Here is a 24,984-nt window from a genome sequence, read left to right as displayed (position 1 = left end):
TGCCTCTTGGACCCTCTCCCTTGTCCCTCCCCCGTGCCGTTATCCTGCCCGGGTTACGACGTTATATTTGATATTGGATAGACTCGGTATACGTATCATTGATGTCGTAAAACCTGCCGTAAATAATATTTAATAAATGTAATACTCGGGGCAAAATGCCGTTTAGCCTCCGTACCTATCGCCCATAACCCCCTCCCTTTTTTCTACGCCTCGCTCACGTCATCCTCAAGAACCACCCGGTTACACTGCGCCATTATTATACTCGCCCACACAAAACCCCGTAGCGCATTAACATTCACATCGATCACCCCGATAAATCGAACCGTAAGATTGCAATAAATTTAAAAACATCCCAAGTTCGACCTGTAAGCTTACTGACCGTACCTCTGCAATTATTTTGCACCTTTTTCACTTTTCCACGTTTTTTTTTTTAATCTTTAGATCAAATTTTTCATCATTTCGTCATTTTTTCTCTCCGAGCTGAGAACCTCGGTCAAGTCATAGCGCTTTTTCACTCCGTTGTTTTTTTTTTTTGCTATGATTTTTGTTAACTTTTAATGCCGTTATGTAACGAATCACCGACTAGCCTCGAGTCACGCGATATTTTACTCGATAGACCCAATGCTCTATAGGAGCAATAGAGCTTCAGCAAAAAAGCACAAATTTGTATATTTGTCTGATTGCAAGTATGGAAACTAAGAGATCCCAAGTTTGATCTTGATCAATTTTCACATCTTTGACATCACGGCTGGTTCTGTTTTACTGTCAAGTCGGTTAAAACGTTGTTTACAAAATTGCAATACAGATGTAACGAGATGAACGAAATCATCATATTGCAAATTGGAAAAGCTTGTTCTTCCTCTGGCTAACCGCAGCTGGTCTTCCTTCCGAAGAGTGTCGGTTGCTTTCGAAAATGTTGGAGTCAATCCAGACACCGTTTTACAGGATGATTTGAACGATTTGTAAGGCGACACCGGGTCGTAGGCGTTGGTCGGTCGCCTCGAGGAAGCCGGGCTTCAGTAAAAACGTATAAATATAGGAAATGTCTTTCAGGGACGAAACGCAGGACACCGAGAAGGATTTCGGTTCCCTCTAAAGTCCCGGTGACTGTGGTCGGGAAATTTTGGTACCCGTAGTTGACCAGACGCGCATTTGTCATCCAGTCTCAACGCTGTCTGTCCATCCGTCTCTCGGCTGTATCTCTCCTTCGCCCGTTGACAGCTTTTTCGCGCCGTCGAGGAAAAAGGGAGGAAAGCGGTAAACAGTCACACCCACGAGGAAATTAGTCGTTAAGTGTTTTATGTATCCGGCGAAGCGAACACGCCCGAAACCGAAGTCACGTGGCTCGCAGCCTCGGCGTCGAGACGTCCTACGACGGTTCCAACCGACGGGAGAACACCGGCTTCCAATTTGTGAACGTGTGAACAATTTATACACCGGCTCCGCAGCCTTCCAGCCCCCTTCGGCCCCGCGCAGACGCCACCTCCGCAACCTCACCGCTGCCCCAACGAATTATCGTGAAACAGTTCCCTCTTATCACTCCGTACGAACCGTTCCAGGAAATGCACGGTCTCCGTTTTTTCGCTATTTGTTCCAGACACGCGCGACGTCCGAGTCACGTGACATAGGAGCTTGATTTTTTCAATTCATATTCTGCACTTTTTCGTTTTCGCCGCTCAAAATTTGTCTGTAAAGTTCGATTCATTTGTTTAGAAGATTTGCTGCTTCTTCACTGTACCGTGTTCACATATTGAAATTTATGTTATGGACTACAAAATAACCAAAACTGAATGTCTTATATTTCCTTGACACTTTGATCTCAGAATTTTCAACGAAACTGCTAATTAAATATCAATTTATCGAATACTTATTGCCTACTCTACACACTTCACCGTTTAGAATGAACGTTCACCCTCGGAGAATTGAGTTATTCCACTGGTTGACGTATATATTCAAGGATTTGAAATACATTTCTTTACAATGTTTAAGACCGTGCATTCATTAGTCGCAAGAGACCGGAGTGGAAGTTTTTATTAAGTAATTCAATCGCGATGGAAATTATTTCACGAGACAGCAATACTCATATTTGCAGTTTTTTTTTTCTTTTTCTATTTCTCACCGTAGGTAATGCAATAAAATTAGTAAATGCGGTTCTGTTTTGGATTACATGTTATTCCGTCAAACTATCAAAGCGAATTGGTAATTATGAAAAACATTTGAGAATAAATCGTCGTAAAAAAGAAAATATACGGATTTACTATCGTCCTCATGACTGCGTATATTTGAGGTAAATAATAAAAAGCGAAACCTCAGCGTGACGAATAAAGCGGCCGTGAAACGGCGAAGATCAGAATACAGAAATCCGTCAAAGATCGGGCCTGGCGTATAAACGATGGCAAACTATCCCCGCATCTAATGCATACATAAGAGTAAAGGGATCCGCGAGTTACCTGCCGGAACCGATCCGCGGACCAGGAATAGCCGCAGGAACGTGTCCGGCGTCGAGGAAAAGATTTACAACCAGTTCTATAATCCGCTATGAGGATATCGGGGTCGACCTTCAATCGCGTCGGATTAATGAGGATGGAAAGATTCGACTTCGCATCAGAGTCCAACTTATAACAGCGTCGCGACGACGGCGTCGTGCCGCCTCCTGTGCGGGCCTGGATCTCGACGTTAGCGAGGTGAGGCCCGGCTCGCTTGGTTGTCACTAGCGGGGTTCGGGGACTTGTTTTTAGCTCGTCGGGCCCCTCGGGGCCCCCCGTCATCCGTCGCCCTCGGGAGCGCCGCGCGTTTCCAGTTTTTTCCCTGGATCCAGCTTCCAGGCAACAGCAGCAGCAGCATCGAGCTCGATCTAATAGCTGAGCAACTCCTCGGCCCGTCGAAGACGTCGGCGGACCCGACGACGAGAGAATATACCAGCCTCGACAGACGTACTCCTCGGGATCGACCTAATGAGGATAATTCCTGCATTGATTGCCGAGCGAATGGTGCACTGGCTGCTTGGTTGGCTGGCTGGCTCGCCTGCAGCCCAGAGCCGTCCGACCAGGCGGTAAATCATTCCTAATTAAACGATAGATATTTAATTAGGAAGCCTGCAGGATTGAGTTAGTTATGAGGTATTCGACCGTGGCTAAATAGCCCGTTATCGCAGTGGGAGGCTTCGGATGGACGCATGCATGCATGCGCGCCCATCAGCATCGACACGATCGGCGCGAGGAGACGCTCTTGGCATCTGGCGAGATCGGGGGCGTCTGCGACGACCGGCGAGGAAATAAATAAAATTACAAGAAACAACACTCTGTCAAAATAAAAATATAAGGAGCAATATCTCACGCCGAATCACTCGCTCGTCGCCGTACCGACGAACCGTTGCTCGCTTCACTCGTTTCGTTATTCGTCTTTATCCCAGACGCCCGATGTTTTATCACGACACGTGTACCGATCGGTGATACGAAAACGCTGAGCTTCTGAATTCACGAATAATCCAGGATTTGGTCAATTAACGGTCGAGTTCTCGCGACAAGTCATCGACGTTCAGAAATCACTGTTTCAAGAATGGAAATAAATCACGCAAGTTATCTGTTGAGGTACGCGGCACTGCTCAGGTCTGGCGCATGGGATACTAAACAGCACACCGTGATATCCGAGAATGATTTGTGACCGTGTGACTATGCACAAATCTGTGAATGCACGGGCGGTTCAAATATCCGTACAAGGAGAGCGATTCTCGTTTATTCACGATCGATTTTGGAGCGAGAATTTCCGGAGATCGGAGCCTTTGGCACTTCTCGAACTCGCTCTTTCCCACCTGCTGCAAGTATATTTCAGAAAGAGCCCCGATGTCGCGTGACGTATAACGGCGCGATAACCTTACGGCGGCTATTCTAAGTTGCCAAATTGAACTGGCTCGTAAATAAATATGGTTAGTGGGCAAGCCTATCCGTACAGATCCCTTTTGCCTTGGGGCAGTGTGGGGTAACTGGTAACCAGTAAGTGCCTGGGGCGGCCATCTGTGCCCTGGCTGTTCCAGTGCAAGCCACGTGGGCCGGGCAGCAATGAGTATTACCATTTACACGGCATTTGTTGTACCGTTTCGAATACATTAGACTCGCCTTTGATAAATCGTGCCTCTTTAACCGACCCGGGAAAGAATGCCGGTTATACCGAAAGAACAGAAGCTCGGGACATCAGCTGGAGCGGTACTAAAAGAGAGTCGGAAATGGAAAAGTGATTTCTAACGTAAACGAGGAAACTTTGATTGAGATGAGAATCTTGAAGAATTGAAATCGAACCTACACTGATAAAATTTTAATATATATGTACTACACAATTATTGCATAAAAGAGTTATGAATTTACGACATCAGATTACAAAATTACAAATTCGGTGTAGAAACGTAAATTACTATGCATTTCTTTTAAATTCACAATAAAAATTTTTGGTTTTACTAAAATTTATAAGAATAACACAAAAAAAAGTAATTTCAATTTACTACGTTGTGTAGTAAATTTATTGTATTTGTAAATCCGGAAACTTATCACAACATGGGTCATTAAAAAATTGTAATTTTTTTAATTTCCGTGTAACTATATTATCTTCTACAACGACACTCTGTTTCATCGACACAACTGTGCCGTCAAGTTTTTTACAAAACAAGAGCATTGTAACAGCACGCCTGAATCAGTGTTTTCCCCATTTGTCAAATTGAACCGAAGCCGTTTCCTTTAACGGCGTTCCGATCCTTTTGTCAGATTGCTCTTAGACCCGTGATGGGTCAGGGTGTATACTGTATAGATGGAAATTCAAGCCAGCTGAAAGACATTTGAGACCAGTTCAGTAAAATGGCATCAGAAGGGTGAGTCGACGATGGCGTTGGCAAGGGGAGGCCTCGCGGTACGTCGGACGGAACAATTAACCGAATTTGCATTATATCTCTATCAAATTACTAGATTCGTATTATTGATAAAATTGCCAATTTGAGGGTGAAGTGTGCGGCGGTATCCGTGCCGGGGAAACTGGGGGTCGCAGAATGAATGCTCCTCCAGTGTTCATTTTACGTCGATATATATTCCGGGGTGGCTAGCTAACTCGGGGACGCTATATAGCAGGGGTGGACTTCCTTTTGCACCGATTACGAAGGGCCCCAAAACCGGGGGGCGCCTGTAACTCTTCGACGTCAAAATTCCTGATCACGTCACACTTACGATTTTCTAAATCTTACGATATTTTTAAAACGATGGCAAAACTGTCCAATTAAAAAAAACTGCGGTTGTTGAAGATAAACGAACCAAAAATACAATTATAAATGTCTCGGACCAAGCATTACAGGTTTTTTTTTCATCATTAATAGCCGACGATGTTAAACACTTGTTTCTGGTTACTGGCCGGATCTTTTTTTTTTCTTTGTTGTACTTTTCAGAAACTTTCGAGCATATCCAGGGTGCCACTGGCGCTAGGGCCGGCTCTGACCACTTGGCTAAGCTATCGGATATACAGGAACGAGATCTCTCAAGCCGGGTAGACCAGGACGATTGTAGTGTCACCGGGTTGTAACTTGACACCCTAGCGCGCATACGCCCCCCCTCACACATTGCAGGGAGCGCAGTCGACGGTCTGCGCGCACGTCAACATTAGGATTAGTGGTGGTGCGCTATCAGCGAGCGCACGGCGCACACGCGCGCGTTTCGTTTTTCTTTCTCTTTTTTTGCTCGTGCTTTTTCATCCCACTTTTCGTTCGTCATATCCCGATTTGTCCGTGTACGTACAAATTAGTCACGAGTTAGTTCGAGCTACGAAACGAGGTAGCCGCGACGAGAACGAAGGTTGGGCAAAATTTTTTCGCAAAAACAGATGGATTGGAATACAAAGAGGCAAAAAAAGAGGCCGTTAATCATTTCATGATAATTGATTAAGCTCCTGTTCCGTACCCCGCGGTGATCGCAGACACGATTTTTTTACTACCGGATAATTACGCGCACAGTGTATACGCGTCGCGTGAGAGTTAATCATGATCAAAGCTCGCGCAGAGCGACCAGCGACTGGCTACTCTAGAAGTTTATTAAATTCGTTTTTGTTTTTTCTCCACATTATTTTCACTCTCTGTTTTCTAATCGCTCGATTTCAGGCGCAGTGCTCGTTTAATTAACCTGTTACCGTCGAGACGAGGCAAGGCCCACTCTTCGTGCAAGCTCATCAATTTTCAACCGTATAATTGTAATGTGAAATAGAAAGAAAAATGAATTGTGTTCAAAAAGGATGGGAGGAAAATGAGGCAATAATAATGAAACAAAGCTCTGCGTCGTTAGTCCGTACGCTTCGAAACCTGCGAGCACGCATGCCACGTAAATACGGAAATGAAGGGGCGCCTATGCCGCGCTCACGTGACGAAATGCCCGCACGGTGCTTTTCATAATTAAGTAATCAATCCTCAAGTAGCTCCTGAGATGAGGAATTAATGGCTACACGTGGCGAACACTTCACCCTCCGATCTTTCGGTCGCAAATTGTTTAGCGATTGTGTTTTTTTCTCAAATTTTATTCAGATATCTTCGGGATTTTTTTAGTCTCGAGCAACCTTTGACACTAATTTTGAAAAATAATCGTACAAAAAATTAAACAAGGATAAAAGTATTTCGAAATCCCAGCTTCCCCTGATTCCGAAAGCTAAAACTCCCGAGCTCGGGCAACTTTTTCTATCAAATTTTGGCCATTCTTAAAGTGTCCCTGCAGTCAACGGGGTTTGCCCACCCCTGGAGCCAATAGAGCCGTGTGCCTGCAGGACAGGGTCGAGGCATTGGAGGCGAAAACAGGGACTATCCGAGACTTATTATTTTCCTACGGCTCATTGGATTTGTAGCGACACTGTGGCACTATCAATTACACGAGGTTCGCGCACCCCGACACGCGGGAAACTCGTGCGTACCAAGTCGGACAAACGAATGAGAAGGCGCATGCGGCCTTCGGTAGCACATCTGGCACCCCTAGTTCTCCTCGTATTTTGCGGGGTAGAATTACCGTCGGAGAAAATTTAGAGACAGAGAGAGAGAAAGAGAGAGAGAGAGTTGGAGAGAAGATTTCGAATCAGATTAGAGTCCGAGAAACGAACGTGAACTGCAGATCCGTATATCACGGATGAGAAATTGTGAGGTTGTAATTTCATTGAACGATGGAGCAATAAAACTCCCGCGTCTCTGAATTTATAATTCAATCCATACGCCGAAAGCACCGCACGGGAGAATATTGCATTGCCGTAGCTGCGCCGGACCGAGGAAATCGAGGGATGAATAGGTCAGGTTAATCGGAAGCTTCGTCGAGATATTCCCCGATGCACTTGGGTGCACCCTGCAGTGCAAATTGCCGGCCATCCATGATTTAGCGAGGAGTTTCGTGCGAGCACGGATCATCCTCCTCGGTTTCCACCTCGAAATTACACGCAATGTTGCCGATGCAAAACCAGGTCCGTCAAAAATAACTATTTGCCAAATTCCATTTGCAGAAGCTTTTGCTTCGGTGTCAATTTGTTTTTCTGCAACGGCGAGAAAATCGAAAGCACAAGTGTAATCGGAAAATAGTTTCAATCTACCAGCCAGCTTCGTCTTCGAGATATAACCCTTACACCGTTTTGAATTTTCCTACACCCGCAAAGCGTCTGTCAGCCAAAGTGTCAAAGTCCTTTGAAGATAAGCGTGGTAGCTCCGGTTGATCCCCGCCGGGTTCGCCACCCCGTCACTCGCGCCCTTCGTCGTTCTCCCTGATCTCCCTTTCTCTCTCTCTCTCTCTCTCTCTATTCTCCTCATACCTCTCCGCACGGATGACGAAGTGTCGTTGCTCGGGGGGATTGGCGAAGCCCCCGTTTTCAGATTAGATTAGATTAGTTTAGATTAGCCAATCAAAAATTACAATGGTAGTTCTAGAGCAACGCGAGAACCCAAGTTTCGTCCTTCGGAGGGGTTGAGTCGTGTACAGTTCTTCGGGGGTGGTTCGCCTTGACACTCGATACTATGGACACTTTATTAGATTTAGTTCGGCGGAGCACGAGCAGCTGGGGAGATCGAACGAGATCCTAACCCAATCGAACTAATTGACGAATAATTGTCTGCTTATTGGTTCCCCGTTTTTCCCACACCGTCGACGGTAACTTGCCGCTCGCAAACTTCGCCGCGTCCTGTAAATAAGTAATCGAATCGTACCGGGTTCGGCGCGGCGAAGGCAGTCCGGCGAAGTTGATGCCCCACCGAAACCCTGATTTTTATTACAAGCGCCTGGATAACTCTTCGCCTTTATTTCGCCGCAGTTATTCCTCGCCATCCAATCCGCGGCGTTTCCGACGCAGTTTCGAAACGTGCTACGCCTTTCCGAGTGCCATGCACCCGAGTTCAGAAGTTCAACAGTGCCAGCCTACGGGCCTTTGGATGGACCGGCGCGTTTCACCCTCCGCGACATATGGCGGCGTCGAAAAATGCGTATATCATTTACTGCGGCCATATGATGCCCCGCGTCATTGACGCCCTGATTTGATTTTTCTACTCTTGTCTCAGGGTACGAGATAAAACTAGATTAAAGTCGCTCAGACCCGCTATCGACGAACGAGTCGAACGAAATTCAAGAGAATCCTGATCACCGGCTACCAATGGTCTCCATGCTCGTCGGCACGAGTATCTGCCCGATGTAGGCACATACGCAATGTCGACGGTGGTTATACATATTTGCAGTCTGGGTACAACGGCCGGGAGGAGGAGCCGTCGGATTAGGTTAGCCGGCTTGTTGTTTGCCGTATTAATCATAGAATCAACCCTCTACTTCCTCATTCCGAACCCTGTTCCTCCTTGCGCATGACCGTCGTACGCATAGCTACATACACATATGTGTATATTTACTGTTCTCCGTTCCCTGTTTACCGTTTACGGGTTACCATTGCGACCGAAAATTCACGACGACGTAACTCGAGCCGTCATTCCTTCGCCTAAAATGCAACATAGGGAAGAATTTTCGGCGGGACGTAATTGCCCGTAGGAAATGATCAATAACGAAGTGCGCGTATTAACCGACTGCGAAAGGTAATTAGGAGGATACTTGTTGCGGACGATGGTATTGGAGCGGGAATTTACGGTGAGCCCGGTACGGTCGTAATAAGATTCCCTCTAATAGCATTACACGGCTCATTGAGACTTTCGAAGTCCTAAACTCCGTCCGACTTTGCATCGGTGTTTGACTTAACCGGAACTTCCCTCGGCAGATTCCCGCGTGTAGCCTGTCGAACGGAACGGTCGAGATGTTCGAGACGTACGATCGGGGGGATCGAGCCGACTAACCAGATAACCAGATAAGTCGCGGGTGACTCGAGTAGTCGGTGGATCGAAGTTGGTCCCGTGATCCAATGCACCGCCGTCGATCGGACGAACGGCCGATCAGAATTCAGCGGACGTTCCTTCTTAATGCCTATAAGAGACATATGCCCGGTTGAAAAAAACTTAAATACACACATTTAATAGCTTAATTTATAATTCTCGCGGTAAGAAGTGGAGTCCTCGGCCCCGTTCGGGAGACAGTCGAACCGCGCTGACGACGACCGACGGAGGAATCGTTCCATAATGCGAACAGTCCTGGTGCTTATAAGGAGCGTCATCGCCGTGGGTGGTCCGTCCCTCGCCGATAGACACCGGCCCCCGGCTCTCACGAAATTTCCCAACCGTCGAAGATGACGCGGTGAGAACCGCTTGGGCCCAGACCAAGGCGAGGCGAGGCGAGCCGGACTAGAACCGACGACCCTGCACTGTTCCATAATCTACGCGGCAAGACGAGCGAGTTCGAGCAACGACGCGCACTGAATCACTCATCGAGGACTGACCGATACCGTCGAGTCCTCCCCGACTCGGGCCTGCTACCTATTAACTCCGGATCCGGTGTACACCCAGCGTTCTACAAGATTACATTATTTACTACACCGTTTCTGTCCGCGGAAACTGATTATCGGGCACTCGACGATGGCCTGTATAGGGCACGACACGTTCCTATTGCTCACTCCGTAAGGCTACCAACGCCTTTTACCGACTATCCGGTACCCGGCGAGGTGCGTGATGGATGTGTCGTTTTCAACGATGGTGTAATGTACTCCCGGTGTTTCCCGCGGATTTCTTTTTTATCATTCTTATTCTTATTATTCTTACTCCTTTTCGTCGTGAGAGGTGTTATATGCGTACAGGTATCCAAGCTGTCCATACTTAGCTCTGCAGGTCGAGGTTTCCAGATGGAAGGTGCTCCTGTTCGAGTGACGTTTGCTGCTTCGATGGTGCATCGCTGGAATTAACGATCCTTCGACGATGCCGGGTCGTCCGAGTGTCGAATCGACTCGCAACGTTTCGGTTCCGCATATCCGCGGAAGAGGTTCGACGTGGCCGAGAGGAACGCGTGTATTTCTTGCCGGGATTCTGGCCATTCTCTAAAATCCGGTGATTCTTTCGGGCGTCTTCGGGGATGATATTTGCCCGGATCAATCCATATGGTCGCCATGGCAACCGGTCAGCGGCCTTGCTTGTCCACCCCTCTTGGCTCGGCTCTGGAGGCCAGCCGAACGAGAGAACGCCGAGCGAACGCTGGACCCCTTCGAGTCCCGCATGATTCCTCTCTTATTCGCCTCCTCTCTCGCTCCCCGTCCGAGGGTAAACCGCTCTCCCTGAGCTTCCTCTCGCTCCCTCGGCTAGGAACTTTCTCCGCGAGGTCCGGGGTGTCTTGGAAGGTCTTGGAAGGAGAGAAGCTGCACACCGTCGTCCGAGGCGAGCGAACGAGCGTCCGGAGCAAATGTATTCATGAGGCTTTGTTTGCGAAACTGTCTACACAGCTCCTTTGTCCTTTCCATCTCGACCCATCGCTGGGCGTCCCCGCACTCCTTGCCGGCACTCGATCGGCGTTGTTGCGAGACGCCGTCGTTACAATCGGACAAACTCCTCCTCGGCTCTTACTCCGATTGAGTCGTTCCTCCGGAAAGAGGGAAGCAGGGAGGGTGGCTGCCAAGTTCGAAAGGGCCGCGCCGATCCTTCCTCCTTCCTCGGGCCGCCGCGGACGATCGGTTGCGGCTCGACGGATTGCTCGACGAGGAGCTAACGAACGAGCGACAGATGCAACGGACCGCGGTAAGAAACGTATCGATTTTGAGGGGACCAGGTCGCCTGCAACGCGCGGCAGGACTCTCGGAGGACGCACGGAGGACTATGAAAGGCGAGCTATCCGTCTCGTGAGAACCTCCCGGCTCCCCACGCCTCCGTTACATTCTACATGCAAATTTATAGAGATACTTCGGACAGGATATGCGCGAGGGTGTGTATCCTCAGGGGAGTACAAGCCAGGACTAAGAGCTCTTCCTTGTCCCGTCACTCCGCACCGCAACGCGTTTTCCAATCAATCGGTGTAAATATCGAGGTATCGATCCGGCTTCCGGTCACCTGGAGGAAGAACGGGATCCTCAATCGTCCCGGCGATTCGTATCCGTCAGCCTCCGCCGGGGTTCACCGACCAAAACTAACGGCTCGGGTCCCCCGGTTTTACCGACTAATTTGTGTCCCGAATCAGCGATTCTATTCGCGAGTTGCCGATTCGGAGAAACCCGGTGATTTTCCGCCGCGGTCCGATATCGATGCGTAAAAAGTCGAGGGAACGTGCCGTAATTGGTGAACCAATTACGATACTCCAATGCCGAAAGCGGCCCTTACGAACGAAATCGGCAAATCGGTTGCGAACGTTCGCTCGCCCCCTTCGGCTCGGCTGTCTCCTCGCATAGCTTGGCGCCTCGCCGGTCGTTCATCACCTCTACGTGCTGCCACCGCCTCGCGGAGCGGACCGTTCGACGGCTCGCCGAGAAATTGCCGAGGTTCCTGCCGTGGTTTATACCGGGAACTTAAACCGGGCTTAGGAAAAACGGGAAGTCTTTGCGCACTCCTGTCAATCAGACGTCGCCGGTTTTGCGCCATCCGGTTAATGATGATCCACTGCTCTATCTCGCCTGACTTTTGCAGCCCGTCGCGTGCGTGTGCGCCTGTTGTACACAACCGTAAAGAGAGAGAAAGCGAGAGAGAGGGAGAGAGAGAGAGAGAGAGAGAAACTGGACGTGTAGGTATATTCTCGCTGAGTGGAAATCAGCTTTTGAGAAATCCCCGTGATTGCTCGTCGCGGTTTTTCACGACCCCGCGTTCCTGGGAGGGTTGCACACCTGTCGATCTTAAGACGTGGTCTCGGGTAACGCGTGTTGTTCGTCATCGAGGAATGAGGTCCCGTCGACGGACCATAAATCTCCGCTGTCCGATACGTAACAATTATCCCACGCTTCCGACGACCGACGAGCAGCCCGCGTTCCTACCGCTCCGTTCCGTTCTCCCGTACAGTCGATAAAGAACAAGTGTAAACAAATCCAGGGCGAGCATGGTCCCCGCCATCCGTATGTTACCGGCTATCGCAAGGGTTGCGCAGTCTTCACAATCACTGTGGGTTCGATTCAAAGGCCCCGGTGCGCCTTTATGGACGCTGCCACTCAAAACAGGTGGTTACCAGCGGCACCGAGGGGTGCTGAGAGCCTCCCTGGGGTGGGAGGCACTCCAAGAGTCGCGTGCGGCTGACTCAATTATTATCATCTCCCGCCAAGCTCGCTAAATATCCTCGTCGTTCCATTGTCACGGCTCATCCTCGCTTCTGAAAGACATTTTTTTTTTCTTCACCAGTGACAGTTGCATCGTAATCTGTCGTGTCACGTGTCCGATTCGCACTCATCACTTCAAAAACAGCCTTAAAACTCCAAGGGTAATTGTAATTTTGCAGTATGGAAGATGGTCTTGTACTGTCCTTTGACTTAAGTCCGATAACGGATGAGTTTGATTTCAGACGTATAGATGATCAGACCACCGCACCGTGCCGATCGACAGGACAGTCCAAGTCTCTGATACTGGTCTCGGCACTTGGTCCTCTTCGCAATAACGATACTCCGAGACTTTCAAATTGATGGTTTCAGCTACCCTTGTTCAACTAGTACCTGGTCTGGATAATAGAATTAAAAGATCAAGTCCGAGGCGCCAGTAAAAATTTGATCGTTGTCGTTTAAAAGGACGCCCTTCCTTCTGGTCGGCGACGACCCGTGACGTCTGACATCTGTTCCGTAGTTCCGTCTCCGTTCCTCATCAGCTCTTCACCCTCGTTCGCGACCCCCGCTCCCCTCGCATAGGCCATTCCGGTGAACCACTGGCTCCATCAAACCCCGGTGCAGTTTCGTTTTCTCGAAGAGTCGAATCACGCAATTCTCCTTTGGCTTTCCAAACGATTTGAGCCGGTAATCGGGCGGAAACACTCGGTTCGCGCCCACGTCCCGACTTATACCCGCGCCGTCGGCGTCGGCGTGTCCGCCCCCCGAGTAAAGTGATTTGATATAAGGGTATAACCACTCGCTTGAGCGAATTCCGCGATTCGCTAAGCGCCCGCCTGCCAAGGTTAACGAGATACTGTAAATTTAAGACTCTGGCAGCGCCTTCTCAAAATCGGTGTCTTTCTTATCCATTCGGCTCCGTTCATCGTCGGCCATTGCCTCGCCGCAATTGCGATCGGTTTTCCATTCGAGATAGGCGTCTCGTTGTTCCGTATGAACATTGCACTACAAGCAGCCGAGTGTAATGGAATCATGTAACGGACAAATAATCTACCGATAATTCGGATCGGCGAGTCATTTACCACGCGAAGGATCGTAAAGCGGCCGGTTTTTAGGGGCTGTTGATCGGCAACTCGGTCAGCTTGCAGTTTCTTAAGAATTCAGCAAATGGGGCCAGGCATTAAACGGCCAAAAATGGCCTCGCGGACATCGTAAATTCAGCCAATTAGGGAAAGACGGAAAAAAAATTTGCGATCCCTGCCACAAAAGAGGGGGGCTACAAGCGCGTGGAGCCTACGTCAGGAATGTGTATTCGATATTATCGATATATACGTATATATAATCTGGTTCCGATCTATTTCGCTTGCTAATGGAAAACTTATGCCGAATCATCGATCCATTATGTATCAGCTACGGAGAGCGGTGAAGAACCGCAGAAAGTGCGGGGGCCTCGAAACCGTTTGGCACACATTACCGCAAAAAGTTTGTCAAAACTCCCGCGACGAGAATGAGGCGAACGAACCATTTCTACGGTGAGTCTGCGCTGCACCGCCAAATCGGACGAGTGCAAATTACGGCGACCGTTCAAGGTGTAATTCCGCTACTAGACGGCCGACGAGTTCTCTAGGTCATAGATGATAGCGGCAGGTTCTGGCAGCTTTTCAAGAAACACCCCCGAAAGCCTCGTAACCCGTCTTGAAATCTTAACGCCCAGCCTCCCCCTCCCCCCCTCTCTCTCTCTCTCTCTCTCTCACTCTCTCTTGGTACCACGGCGTCTGGACCGATCTTGTTACGGTTATTTCGCGTCGAGAATTACCCTGATATGGGGGTGGTTTTACCCCAGCCTATGCTATATACGTTTCCTCGGAATATCTTGACTCGTCTGGTCCTCCGGTTCTCCGGTTCTCCGGCTGCTACGCGTTTCTGTTTCGCCGCTTTTCTCCTCGCTCCGCGACTGTGGTTTATTATTTTCCTTTGTACACCGATCCTCGCTTCTTATATTCTCGTGTGTTCTCCTCTCTTTCTCGTTATTAATGTCCCGCCTCTTCGGCTGTCCTTGTTCCTCTTCGCTTCCTCCCGCCATTCACCCCATCCTCACCTTCGAGGCAGATCCTTTCCTCGTAGCAGAAACTCAATAGAGGGCCGATCAGCTTAATGCATATTGATGCGCGCCAAACTAAGTGAGTGAAAAATCGCCATCGATCTGTCCGGGGCATATATCCCTCTACTCCGCAAGGGTATACTATACGTCGGGCTTCACTTTATTTTATTCATTCGACATTCAACCTTAGGTATTCATTTTCTCGGTTATCCTGCAAGAGATCCCGAATTTCTCTCAGTCCCTCTATCCCTCGGTTATATCCACCGCCCCATCTCTCTCCGCTACACCATAATTGCTTTCGATTTATCCTTCCTCATTCGTGAATCCGCGCCTTGACCCCGATTCCTCCTTCGATTCTCCCCCTTTCCCGGATTCGCAACAAATCAACGATATTCACGGCGCGCGACGCGGTGACTGGAAGCTAAAAAAAAAAGGAGAATTTGAAAAAAATGAAAACGAAAAACGAACGAGTCAACAAATGAACGCCGAGCGTCGATTGAAAGTATCCCAGGAGGGAAAACCGTCGGCCCTTCGGCCCTGCGTGTGGTTTCATCATATATTGACCCAATTTCGAGATTGGGAGAAGCAAAAATAATTACCCGGACAAATATCGGGCGATGTGGTTATTTATCCGACGATTTTACGCTCCGGCGAGCCTGCGCGGTCGACGAGCCGGCCCCCGCACACTTCGGACCTTTTTATTTTCGGCTCCTTTGGCCGTAGGGATGCTGCAGCGCGACAGACTTGGGGTTGGTTCGAATGCATCACTCCCCGCGGTATATCTATACATTCTCTCCGGACCCCCGGGGCCCCATATGCTACTCGCGACGCCCAAACCCATCGCACCAGCTGAGTGTGTTTTGATTTCCCTAATAGACAGACGCCGGGGACGCCAGGCTTAGGCGACAAAGAAGGCCTGTCGGTGGTCGGAAGCTTGCGGTTTGCCGGAGAGAATATGCCGCGCCTACGCGATGCTCAGTTTTTCGAGAAATTCGTCCAAGTTTTTCTTTCTTTTTTAAAACTTTTCCTGAAAATGCCGTAACGCCTTTATAAATCAGTGTACTTTGTGTACAGAAGATATTATTTTCTAGTATATATGTAGAAAAAAAACAAGGATTTCAAAATGTAACGAGCCAATCGCAAGTTATAATACTATTTTCTACGTTGTTACATTATATATTTCTCGCAAATCGAATCGGTCAATTAGAAGCACGGGTTATAGTAGTCTGTATCAGTATTATCCGACGTATTAGGTTCGCGTGTCTATCCCTTGTCAAGAGCTGGGTAATATCAGATGTTGGCAAGCACGCACGACACGCGTTAAAAAAAAAAAAAAAACAGAATGAAAAAGAAAACAAACGGAATGTGAAAAAGAGCGGAGCGATGCGTCGATATAACGTCCGGTAATGACGAGCAAGGAGTTATTACTCAACTCAGGGTAGATGGCGGGAGGGGGGGGAAACACCCTCCTCGTATCGCGCGACCCGTAAAAATCATTAAAATTACCCGCGTGTTTCGAGATAAGCCAGGCTTGCGGGGTACATCGGCCGACTAATGACAGGTTTGCAGTGTAGTGTGGCATCGTGCCTAACAGATGACACAGATCGATAAGATGAATCTTATCCAGGCGTATGTGTGTATATGTGGTAATGAATGCACACAGGCGTCCGTCCAAAACTGCTTCAATCAACCTAAGTAAATAGGCATCGCATGACTCTGGTCGTCCTCCCCCCTCCCCCCCCCCCCATTCCCCCCTCTCCCCCTTATAATCCTTCTCCTTCTCCTTCTCCTCCCATCACTCTCACTCTCGCTCTCTTTCTCTCGCTCTCCGTAGTTCACGGACGCATCACGAAACCACACGCGGCCGATTGTAGGTGTATAACCTACTGGTGCCAATACACGTGACGGGATGGATCGGCTCGCGGATTCCGACGGAAATCGGACGTCGAACACAGTGTCGGATGTGATTTGCATTCATTAACTGCAGCACAAGCGGGGACTGATTGACAATCCGTACGTCATTGTGACGTCACCCTGCGAGCCCTCTGCAGCCCTCGACCAATCGTAATCAATTACGATAACGATTGATTGTTACAGCGCTCGCGGAATTTCCTCCTGCTACGGAATATCGTTCCATCGAATCGTCGCGTTATGCCGGCAGGTTCGTTGCCGTTTTCAGCTCTATGTGAAAATCGAATGCATAAAATTAATGAACCGGCGTATGCGGCTATTCTCGCGGATTGTTCGCAGGTGCGATGACGATCTAGAAAGTTAAAGGGTGATCGTATCGACGACGGTGAGGTAGGTACGACTGGAAGATCGGGACCAACGCTAGGACCAATTCCGACGGCAAAGTCGGTTACACAGAAACCTGTATATCAGAAGGGATGTCAGCGAGACTGCAAGGACGACGGGTTTCATTAATCTCGCAACGTACAGGAACAAAAGAGTGTTGAAATGGCGTCGAACGTAGGTACGGAGAGTTTCGTATGGTCGGTTCTAGGGTTGGTTGTTTACCGGGCACTTAACGAGACCTCGAAAAGCAGGAACGAAATTGCGGTGCGGTGCGATGCACGCCTGGATGAACACGTCACAATCGACCGTGGCCGTCTCAATCAACGAGCAGGCATTGATATCCATCGCGGGGCTTTGTGAGGGATGTAATAAAAAAACAAAAAAGAAAAAAAAAAACAAACAGCAAAAAAACAGACGATAAAAAGAAAAATCAGGGGGGTTGGAATTTCCCACTCGAGACGACGATCGCGAACCGTCCGCATGAACAACGGTAGGTACCAAGGCAAAACACAACAGCTTGTCGCAACTATATTGCACCGCCGGCAATAGCAATCAATGTTGAGTGTGTCTACTAAATGAAGGGCACTAGCGAAGCCGGGGGTTGTGGCGTAAGGACACGCGACCACCCCTGCACACGCCGCTGCTGTTACGTACGTCGTCCTTCCCGCTGCTGCTGCCGCCGCCGCCGCGGGGGCATTTTCGAGATTAATTCGTGTATCGCTTACCGCCCCTCGACTGTCCACCTCTTACGTTCTCAAGGCTGACTAATTGAGTGGACGGAGAGCCGGAATACGATCGGTCCCGATTACCCCGCTGCATCGGGACGCCGGACGGCCGCGATGAGCACCACTGGCCTCAAGATGTCCTCCTCAAGACTATCTCGGCTATTCTCCCCCGGGAAAAGGATCTCCATCCCTGTTACCACCCCCAGCTACAACCACCCTATCTCGGCCGCTCCATGGCCCGGCTATTCAAAGATACCCGTACCTACACAGCCCTGCTTTTGCCTCGGTGCAAACACAACGGGAAACACGTTTTCGACGAACGGATCAAACCTGGTGTTGGATACCGGTTGTTAACGTATCGCCGGTCCGTCAAGTGCCGCGTAATCGGCTACAGAGGAGTCACTTTTTTCGAACCATCTCCGGAATCCGGGAAAGGTGGAATATCTTAAATAATGTAAATGAAAATAGTTGTTGCTCACCGATCGATTATCACCGGATCGCTCGGTGTTTCGTTTCGGTTTCCGCAGCTCTTCTTGTCGCAGCACCGACTGTAATCAGAGAAGGATAAAACTCGTTAGCGACGAATGATTATCTCGTCAGGTTTACACCGTTGCGTTTGAACGTCACTCGTCCCATCCACGCGATTATTCGCGACTAGTTCAAGGCTGCGAAGCGTACACTTCGAATGATCGAGAAATGATCTCTGAGAACCTGCTTCCCCGAATCTGGATCTTAAGAAGTTAAACGCGTATTGAGATGCCGAGAAGCGCTGCATCGGCACTTCATTAGCGATGCGGAGGAACTCTGGTCCCTGCGTGCGGCATGTGCGGCATGTGCGGGGAACTAGATCGAAAAAAATAGCGAGTTCCCGTGGGATTCGGAAGGGTATCCCCCGCGCTCTCTACCCGCCGACATCAAGTCCCACGGGCCAGTGACTCAGCCACCCCCGCGCAGCGCACGGCTCGTTACGTTTATGGTTTACTGCTGCAAGGGTGGCTCGGCTGGCTGACTGGTTGGCTAGCTGGCCGACGGTACGACGCGCCACCCCCTCAGGAGGGTGTGGAATTATTTCGAATGGCGTTGGGGAGTGACGCGTAACGCAACAGCGTATCTCCGAAAAGCGGAGCGCGTAATTCGCGGCTTCGACTCACCTGCACATCACTTCGTGGGTCAGCAGCACCCTGCACATCTCCGGGTTCTTGTCCTGCCCCTCGTACATGATGGCCTGAAACAAAAAATATACAAGAACGTCTTACGAGATCTGCTTTTACGAGAGAGAGAGAGAAAGGGAGAGAGTGATAAGAAAATTAATACGATTGTTGCAATTTATAAAAAGGAAAAAACAGAAACAAGTAAGCAGACGGAAAAAAAAATAACTTGAAATATGTAGCATCAGAAAACAAAATAAAGACCAGAAATTAAAGCAGATTACAGTGGAGGGAAAAATAGAGAGAGCGAGAGAAATTATTTGTTTTTCATCAACGACTATGACTTCACGTTTGAACAAATTCATAAAAATGCCCAATAATACTTGCTCAGTTAATAGTTTCTAGCAAAATTAACATTTATATTCAAAACGAATTTTCTTTAGACGAAGAATACAATTAGTCATGAAATCCCACACGGAGCAAATTATTGTCGAAAGAATAAATATTATCCTTATGAAAGAAGTGGTAATTGTCAATAAGGCATACGGTAGTGCTCGTAAAATCTTCATCCAATTTTCTGGTCTTTTTTTTCCATCGTTAGTCGGAGAAAGAAAGTGAGAGATGGGAATATCGGAGAATGCCTTCTCGATGTTTCGGGGGTGCCAAACTGTTCTTTCGGCAATTACTGCTTCCCGGAAGGACGCGAGTGCCTGGAGAGCGACGCAGGACCCCCACCGGAGCCAGGACCCGCACTCGGCTAAGCCGGGGGCGTTACACGCAAATCCGTTAAGCCTACTCCACGATCTTCTGATTGATTTTTATTTAATGACAACATACTTTGCTGTCCCGTATATTCATGTATTTATGTATAGAGGGCTTCGGCACCGGATTAGCCTCTCCTGGAATAATGACGTTCCGAGGGGGGGTACAACACCCGAGCTTTTGACGTTTACGAGATAGTGCTTACCGCGGAACTGTGACCCAAGAGCTTTTTTCCCCCCTTTTTTTTTTATTTCCATCTCGAAAAATTGTTTTGACGCGCCGGAAAAGAGAATCGAATGGTTGAAAATATTCCCTTAAATTCATTCCACCCCGCAACGCGGCGTTTAGGCAAGCTGTATAATAACGAAAATTTCCGTATAGATGTTTCCGCTGTGATAAAATGTAAATAGTTTGAAATACAATATCCAAGGGAGTTTGTGCGCGAATGGCGCGGCTGTGGGAATGGCTGGGGCGAGGTACGCCGGGGTGGTGATAACGATATCAAACACACACCGCGAAAACCGGGGATTTAACTTTGCCCCGGGATTTTGCGAAAACCAGTGTCAAATATTTATGCCGCTGATATAACGAAATTGCAACTCAAACGTACAGGCGGGGGGTCGGCATCCCTCCTCCTCGTTCTCCGCGCAGGTTAAATCAGGGATCCTCTCGGGAGGAAAGGACGGAGAGACGAGGCGAGCCGAGGCGAGGCTCTCGTGTGGAGAGATACTTACAGGTATACCTACCTGCGACGAGAATTAGACGTACCTATACACTAATAGGAAAAAGTCATGCGAGCCTATTTGTTCTTTGAATAATTAAAACTAGCAACCACGATGCGTACGTAAGCTGTTATGCCCCTTGCATTCCACGCTCCAGGCGGACTCTTGGCGAAATAAATAAAAGCTCACGATCTATTACGTACCGTGTTTAATTACCGCCTATCCACGATTCCGGGTAATTCGATGGGGAGATAGATTCGTGAAATTATCAAAAAAGTTGAAAACAAAAAAAAAAAAACAGAAAAAAAACAGATTAATAAAAACGCCCGGTGTCTAGGTGCGGACAGGAACGAAGTTTAAACAAAACTAATTTCCCCGACGACAAGGCGGATCCGGTGTGTAACATCGGGAACTAGTTCGTCACTGCAGGCGAGTTTAAAGAATAAATAACTACGGTACTGCTGACACACTCGATGTACGGTGTATAATACTCGCTGTGCAAACATCAGTCGCGTGTCGATTCGGTGTCACCGAGTTCTTTCGACCTCTCGTGGTTCAGGGTTCATTGTATTCCGTGTGTTTAACCGGTGATTAACCTTCCGAAGGTCTGAAAAAACAGCGGAAACGCGTGCGGTTTCTGTTTGTTAACACGCGCCCGCCTTTCGACACCTTAAAAAACGACCGATAACCTCATAGGTGCTTCAACCCTTCGATCTTCCTCCGGGTCCAGAGGCACGCGATGTTCGACTGGGCCCCGGGGACCCGGAAATGAAGCGGAGGTGGTCCCCAGGTGCCATCCTAGCCCAGACGATGTCTGGTGTTTGCGATACCGAGACAGATCCACCCGCGCGGAAGAACCCGCGACGTTGACTACACGACGTCCTCGTTCTGAGGGTGCGACCAGTCAGCAACGTCCCCGTGGGGCTGACTTCCACTTCCGGCAAGTCCCAAAAGGATTTCTTACACTTCGCCCCCCCCCCCCCGTATAATTCCCACGGGAATTACCGGCGAAGGACTAATAGCGATAGATCCGATTACGGTTTTCGTCTAGTATTTTACCAATCGCTGCTGGATGCTGTGCTCCTCGCAACATTTTTTCTACGAGGAAAAAAGTATTCTGTCAAAAAAAAAAAATAAGAAATTGAGAAGGTTTGAAAAGTTCCGTCGGACTGAACTCTCTTCTCACTGAGTATATCAATTTTTACTATTTTAATTCTAACTCTAGGCAATCAAAAATTTTTTCCAAATTGACTCGGGAGTTACTGATAATCAATAAGTTGCTGGTAAAAAATTTGCGATTGACGAAACATGTTGTTGGAAAGTGAGAAAGAAATGTGTGCTGACTCGAAGCTAATGAGTTATGACAAATGTAGACAAAAAAAATTGCACTTTTATTCAGGGTGAATTTTGTTTAAGGAATCTTCGTTCTAGAAAAATGAATCTGAAAGCAAATATAAATTGATAAAAATAACGCAACAACGGATGATATGTTGATTATTACGCAAAAAAAAAAAAAAATTATCAGAACAATATACTACATGTTCAATAAATTCAACGACCGGCTGTCGCCGTACATAACAGAGTCAATTTCCGACAGCATTTCTTAGTTAAAGGGTGTACAGTGAACGTCGAAGCCGAAACGCGGGGTTGATTGAAGTAAAATAATTCAAGCAGCCGGTAAAACCTTCGAAAATCGAATCCGCGGAGTATCTGGAGGGGTTGTGAAATTTCGAGGCAAACTTCTATCTCGATAAAATTAAGAAGAAAGGCCAACAGACGACGCAATGCCAATACAGACGGTGAGAAGAGGGTAGACGCGACAAGCGTGGATCTGTAGATTTACACACTCTCAAACACACAGACACAGACAAACGCGCGCACAATGAAGCGGAGGAATAAAAGAGCCTCAGATAAATGCGGAGATAGGCATTCAAATGCGGCGTAATGATTTCTATCGCGAATCGATTCGGCTATCCCCTGGGAATCGCTCCTATCGGTGGACCAGCCCCTGCACACTCCCTGTCCCTGTAGAACACGCGTCGAGCTAACATCGACTACAATCCTCCCTCCCCCTTCACCGTGTGGCGCCGGTTTGGGGTCGCTCTTTTCTTATCTATCCAAGGATTAACTTATCTCGAGCTTATTATTTCCTTAATCTATAGTTAAATACTCATATTTTAGCATTAGCCTTGCATATGGGGCGCGACGCCCCGGGCCTGAAACGACACATACGTGATCTGATGAGCCTACGTCGGGTCTGACTAACTTGTGTCGTCCCACGCGAAGGAAGTTGCGAATTTGCTTTATCGGGCCTTCGAGACGCTGAGAGCTCTTGGTTCGAGCTTCTCAAGCTTGCGAAATAGTTCCGTCAAACACTCGTGTGAATGAGAATTGATATTTGAAATTTTTAACACATTTTCAGAGAAAATAACAGTAATTAATAAAAATTTGCACCCAAGTTGAACGATGTATAAAAGTATTAATCAACCGCGGCGATTTTTTTACGATTACGAAAAGTTTATTACCGCATAAATAACTTCGAGCTCGTGTAGATATTATTATTACTGTTGTTATTATTGTTGTATTTAACCGCAGAGCAGAGATGCGACAGGGATTTTTCAATGCGTGACAAAAATGAAAATCACCGATTAAACTCGTGTATTATAGGTACGGGTATACGTAATTATTGTTGTTACTTTACGCTGCGATACTTTGCGCGATAAAGGCTGTAAATTTTTCGCCGGGGAGATAAAAGCTTATACGTGTGTCCTTGCGTGAAGCCGTTTGTTTCTATAATTAAGAACTTCATCCCCATATCCGAATGCTGCGAGAAATGCAGAGCTATAGATATTCTATACGTGGGTAGAAAATGAGACATGTCAATTGTTAAAGCAATTAAAATACTTCACTGCCGGGAATTTTTATAATTATAATTATTAATGAATAGACCAAATCAGTTGCCTCAAGGAGGATTCCAAGACAAAAAATATATCTACTATTCAAGACGAACGCAAAACCTAAACGGAAAAAAAAGGTTTCAATAATTTCAAGGAATTGTGGCGCTTAAGCTTGGAATCAACTACAAAACGCATCAGAATTCTCTACAGAGCACTTTTAATTATCGAATAATTAAAAAAAAAATTGTTTTTTTAATATAAAAATAAAAATGACAGAATGCGAAATAAATTTTTGATCAAAAAATATGACGCGGAAATTCGATACGTCATTCAATTGAAATCTATTTTTGCAAGTATCGCTAGGACGGGAATTCTTGCTACATAAAGTTACGACAGTTCAACTACTCGATAAAAAATTTATGGAGAAATGGAGCCGGTCTGATCGTCGGGTAGTTAGTTTATTATAATAAAGCTTGCCGTTGTTTTTATTCGAGCTGGCAGCAGCGGTTGCAAGTCGTGTAAGACTTGCGAGTTGTGCTATATACGTACATCTGTATCTACAGAGTCGAGAACGGGGAGCTGAGCAGAGTAACACTGTTACAAATTCTGGTACAATTTCGCGTTGTTCATTCATTTAGAATAACAACGTTAGTCCTTCCCCCACCATCACGCCGCTCCCGCCGCGCATCTAGACTATAAATGTTTTGCCTCCCCCCTACCCTCTCTGAAGTAATTAGCATTTAACATTTTTAATTTTAAAAAAAGAAGCTAAAGAAAAAAGTAGTAGATGCGAAAAAGTAGATAGAGAAGAGAGAGAGAGAGAGAGAGAAAAAATGTCTTTCAACATGTAACAATTCGCTAACCACGCGTAAGTATTAAATTTTAACCGCATGTCCGTGTGTCTCCTTTTTTAATTTTTCAAATATCAATTTCATGTTTTTCGTGCTCTTTGAATGTTAATATTCGTATTCTTCTCTTAATTTTATCCGTTTTTTCGATCGTTGCGAATTTATGTATACCTAGATCGAACGGCGAAACGGGAACGGGAAAATCGTATACTATGTAACCGTGCAAAACTCATTATTCTTGCGGTTGATAAACGGAGGGATCGAGAAATCCTGCACTCAATTATTACAGATTTACAACCGGCATTCTAATTCAACACTGCGTATCCACAAGGCTCGAGCCTTCCAAATGCGGAAAATTTCCGCGGATGGTAGGTATAACCGAGTTCGTTACTGCCTCGCCGACACAGGTGCCTGCCCACCTTCCTACCTATCCTATACGTTGTATGTGGCCACGAACGACAAGATAAATCGCTGTCCGTCCCGAGCCGTGGAGAGGACGATTTTTGAGGGAATAAATCCCCCGAGGTAAACTGGATCTGCAATCGCCGTTCCTTCTTGCTATTCGCGGGAGTTTTAGAAAAGTGTCACGAGGCACGCCGAACTCCCGTTTCACGGACGACGAGCCCGTTTGTTTTTTTTTTCTCTGTTTTCGGAGCAAAAGACGTGAACATTTTTTTCAAATTTACCAAGACGTTTTAGTCGATCATGCAATCTTGTCTCCTATGAATTGCACGGATATGCGTGAATATTTTATTGAGACTCGAATCTACGGCGAATCGAACGGAGTGCGGGCAGGAGCTACAGGATGTAGAGAGAAATACAGGATATAGGAGAGGAACAACGAGGCGGGAGGCACGACGAT

The 24,984-nt window shown here is 47.6% G+C and overlaps 1 protein-coding gene across 2 annotated transcripts in view; it reads right to left on the bottom strand.

The window, feature by feature from the left end:
• Positions 1 to 24,984, bottom strand: part of LOC107217870 (transcription factor collier) — a 66,668-nt gene that overhangs the window by 25,377 nt on the left and 16,307 nt on the right. For both annotated transcript variants that reach the window (XM_046743174.1, XM_046743175.1), the window contains exons 5-6: positions 18,897 to 18,970; positions 18,225 to 18,293 (exon numbers count right to left, since the gene is read on the bottom strand). In XM_046743174.1, the coding sequence (XP_046599130.1) occupies positions 18,225 to 18,293; positions 18,897 to 18,970 (143 nt within the window). The remainder of the gene's footprint in view (positions 1 to 18,224; positions 18,294 to 18,896; positions 18,971 to 24,984) is intronic.

This window comes from Neodiprion lecontei, chromosome 6 (assembly GCF_021901455.1).
Source record: "Neodiprion lecontei isolate iyNeoLeco1 chromosome 6, iyNeoLeco1.1, whole genome shotgun sequence".
Lineage (NCBI taxonomy): Eukaryota > Metazoa > Arthropoda > Insecta > Hymenoptera > Diprionidae > Neodiprion > Neodiprion lecontei.
Note: the sequence above shows the minus strand (reverse complement) of the source record. Positions and strands in the feature narration are given on the sequence as shown.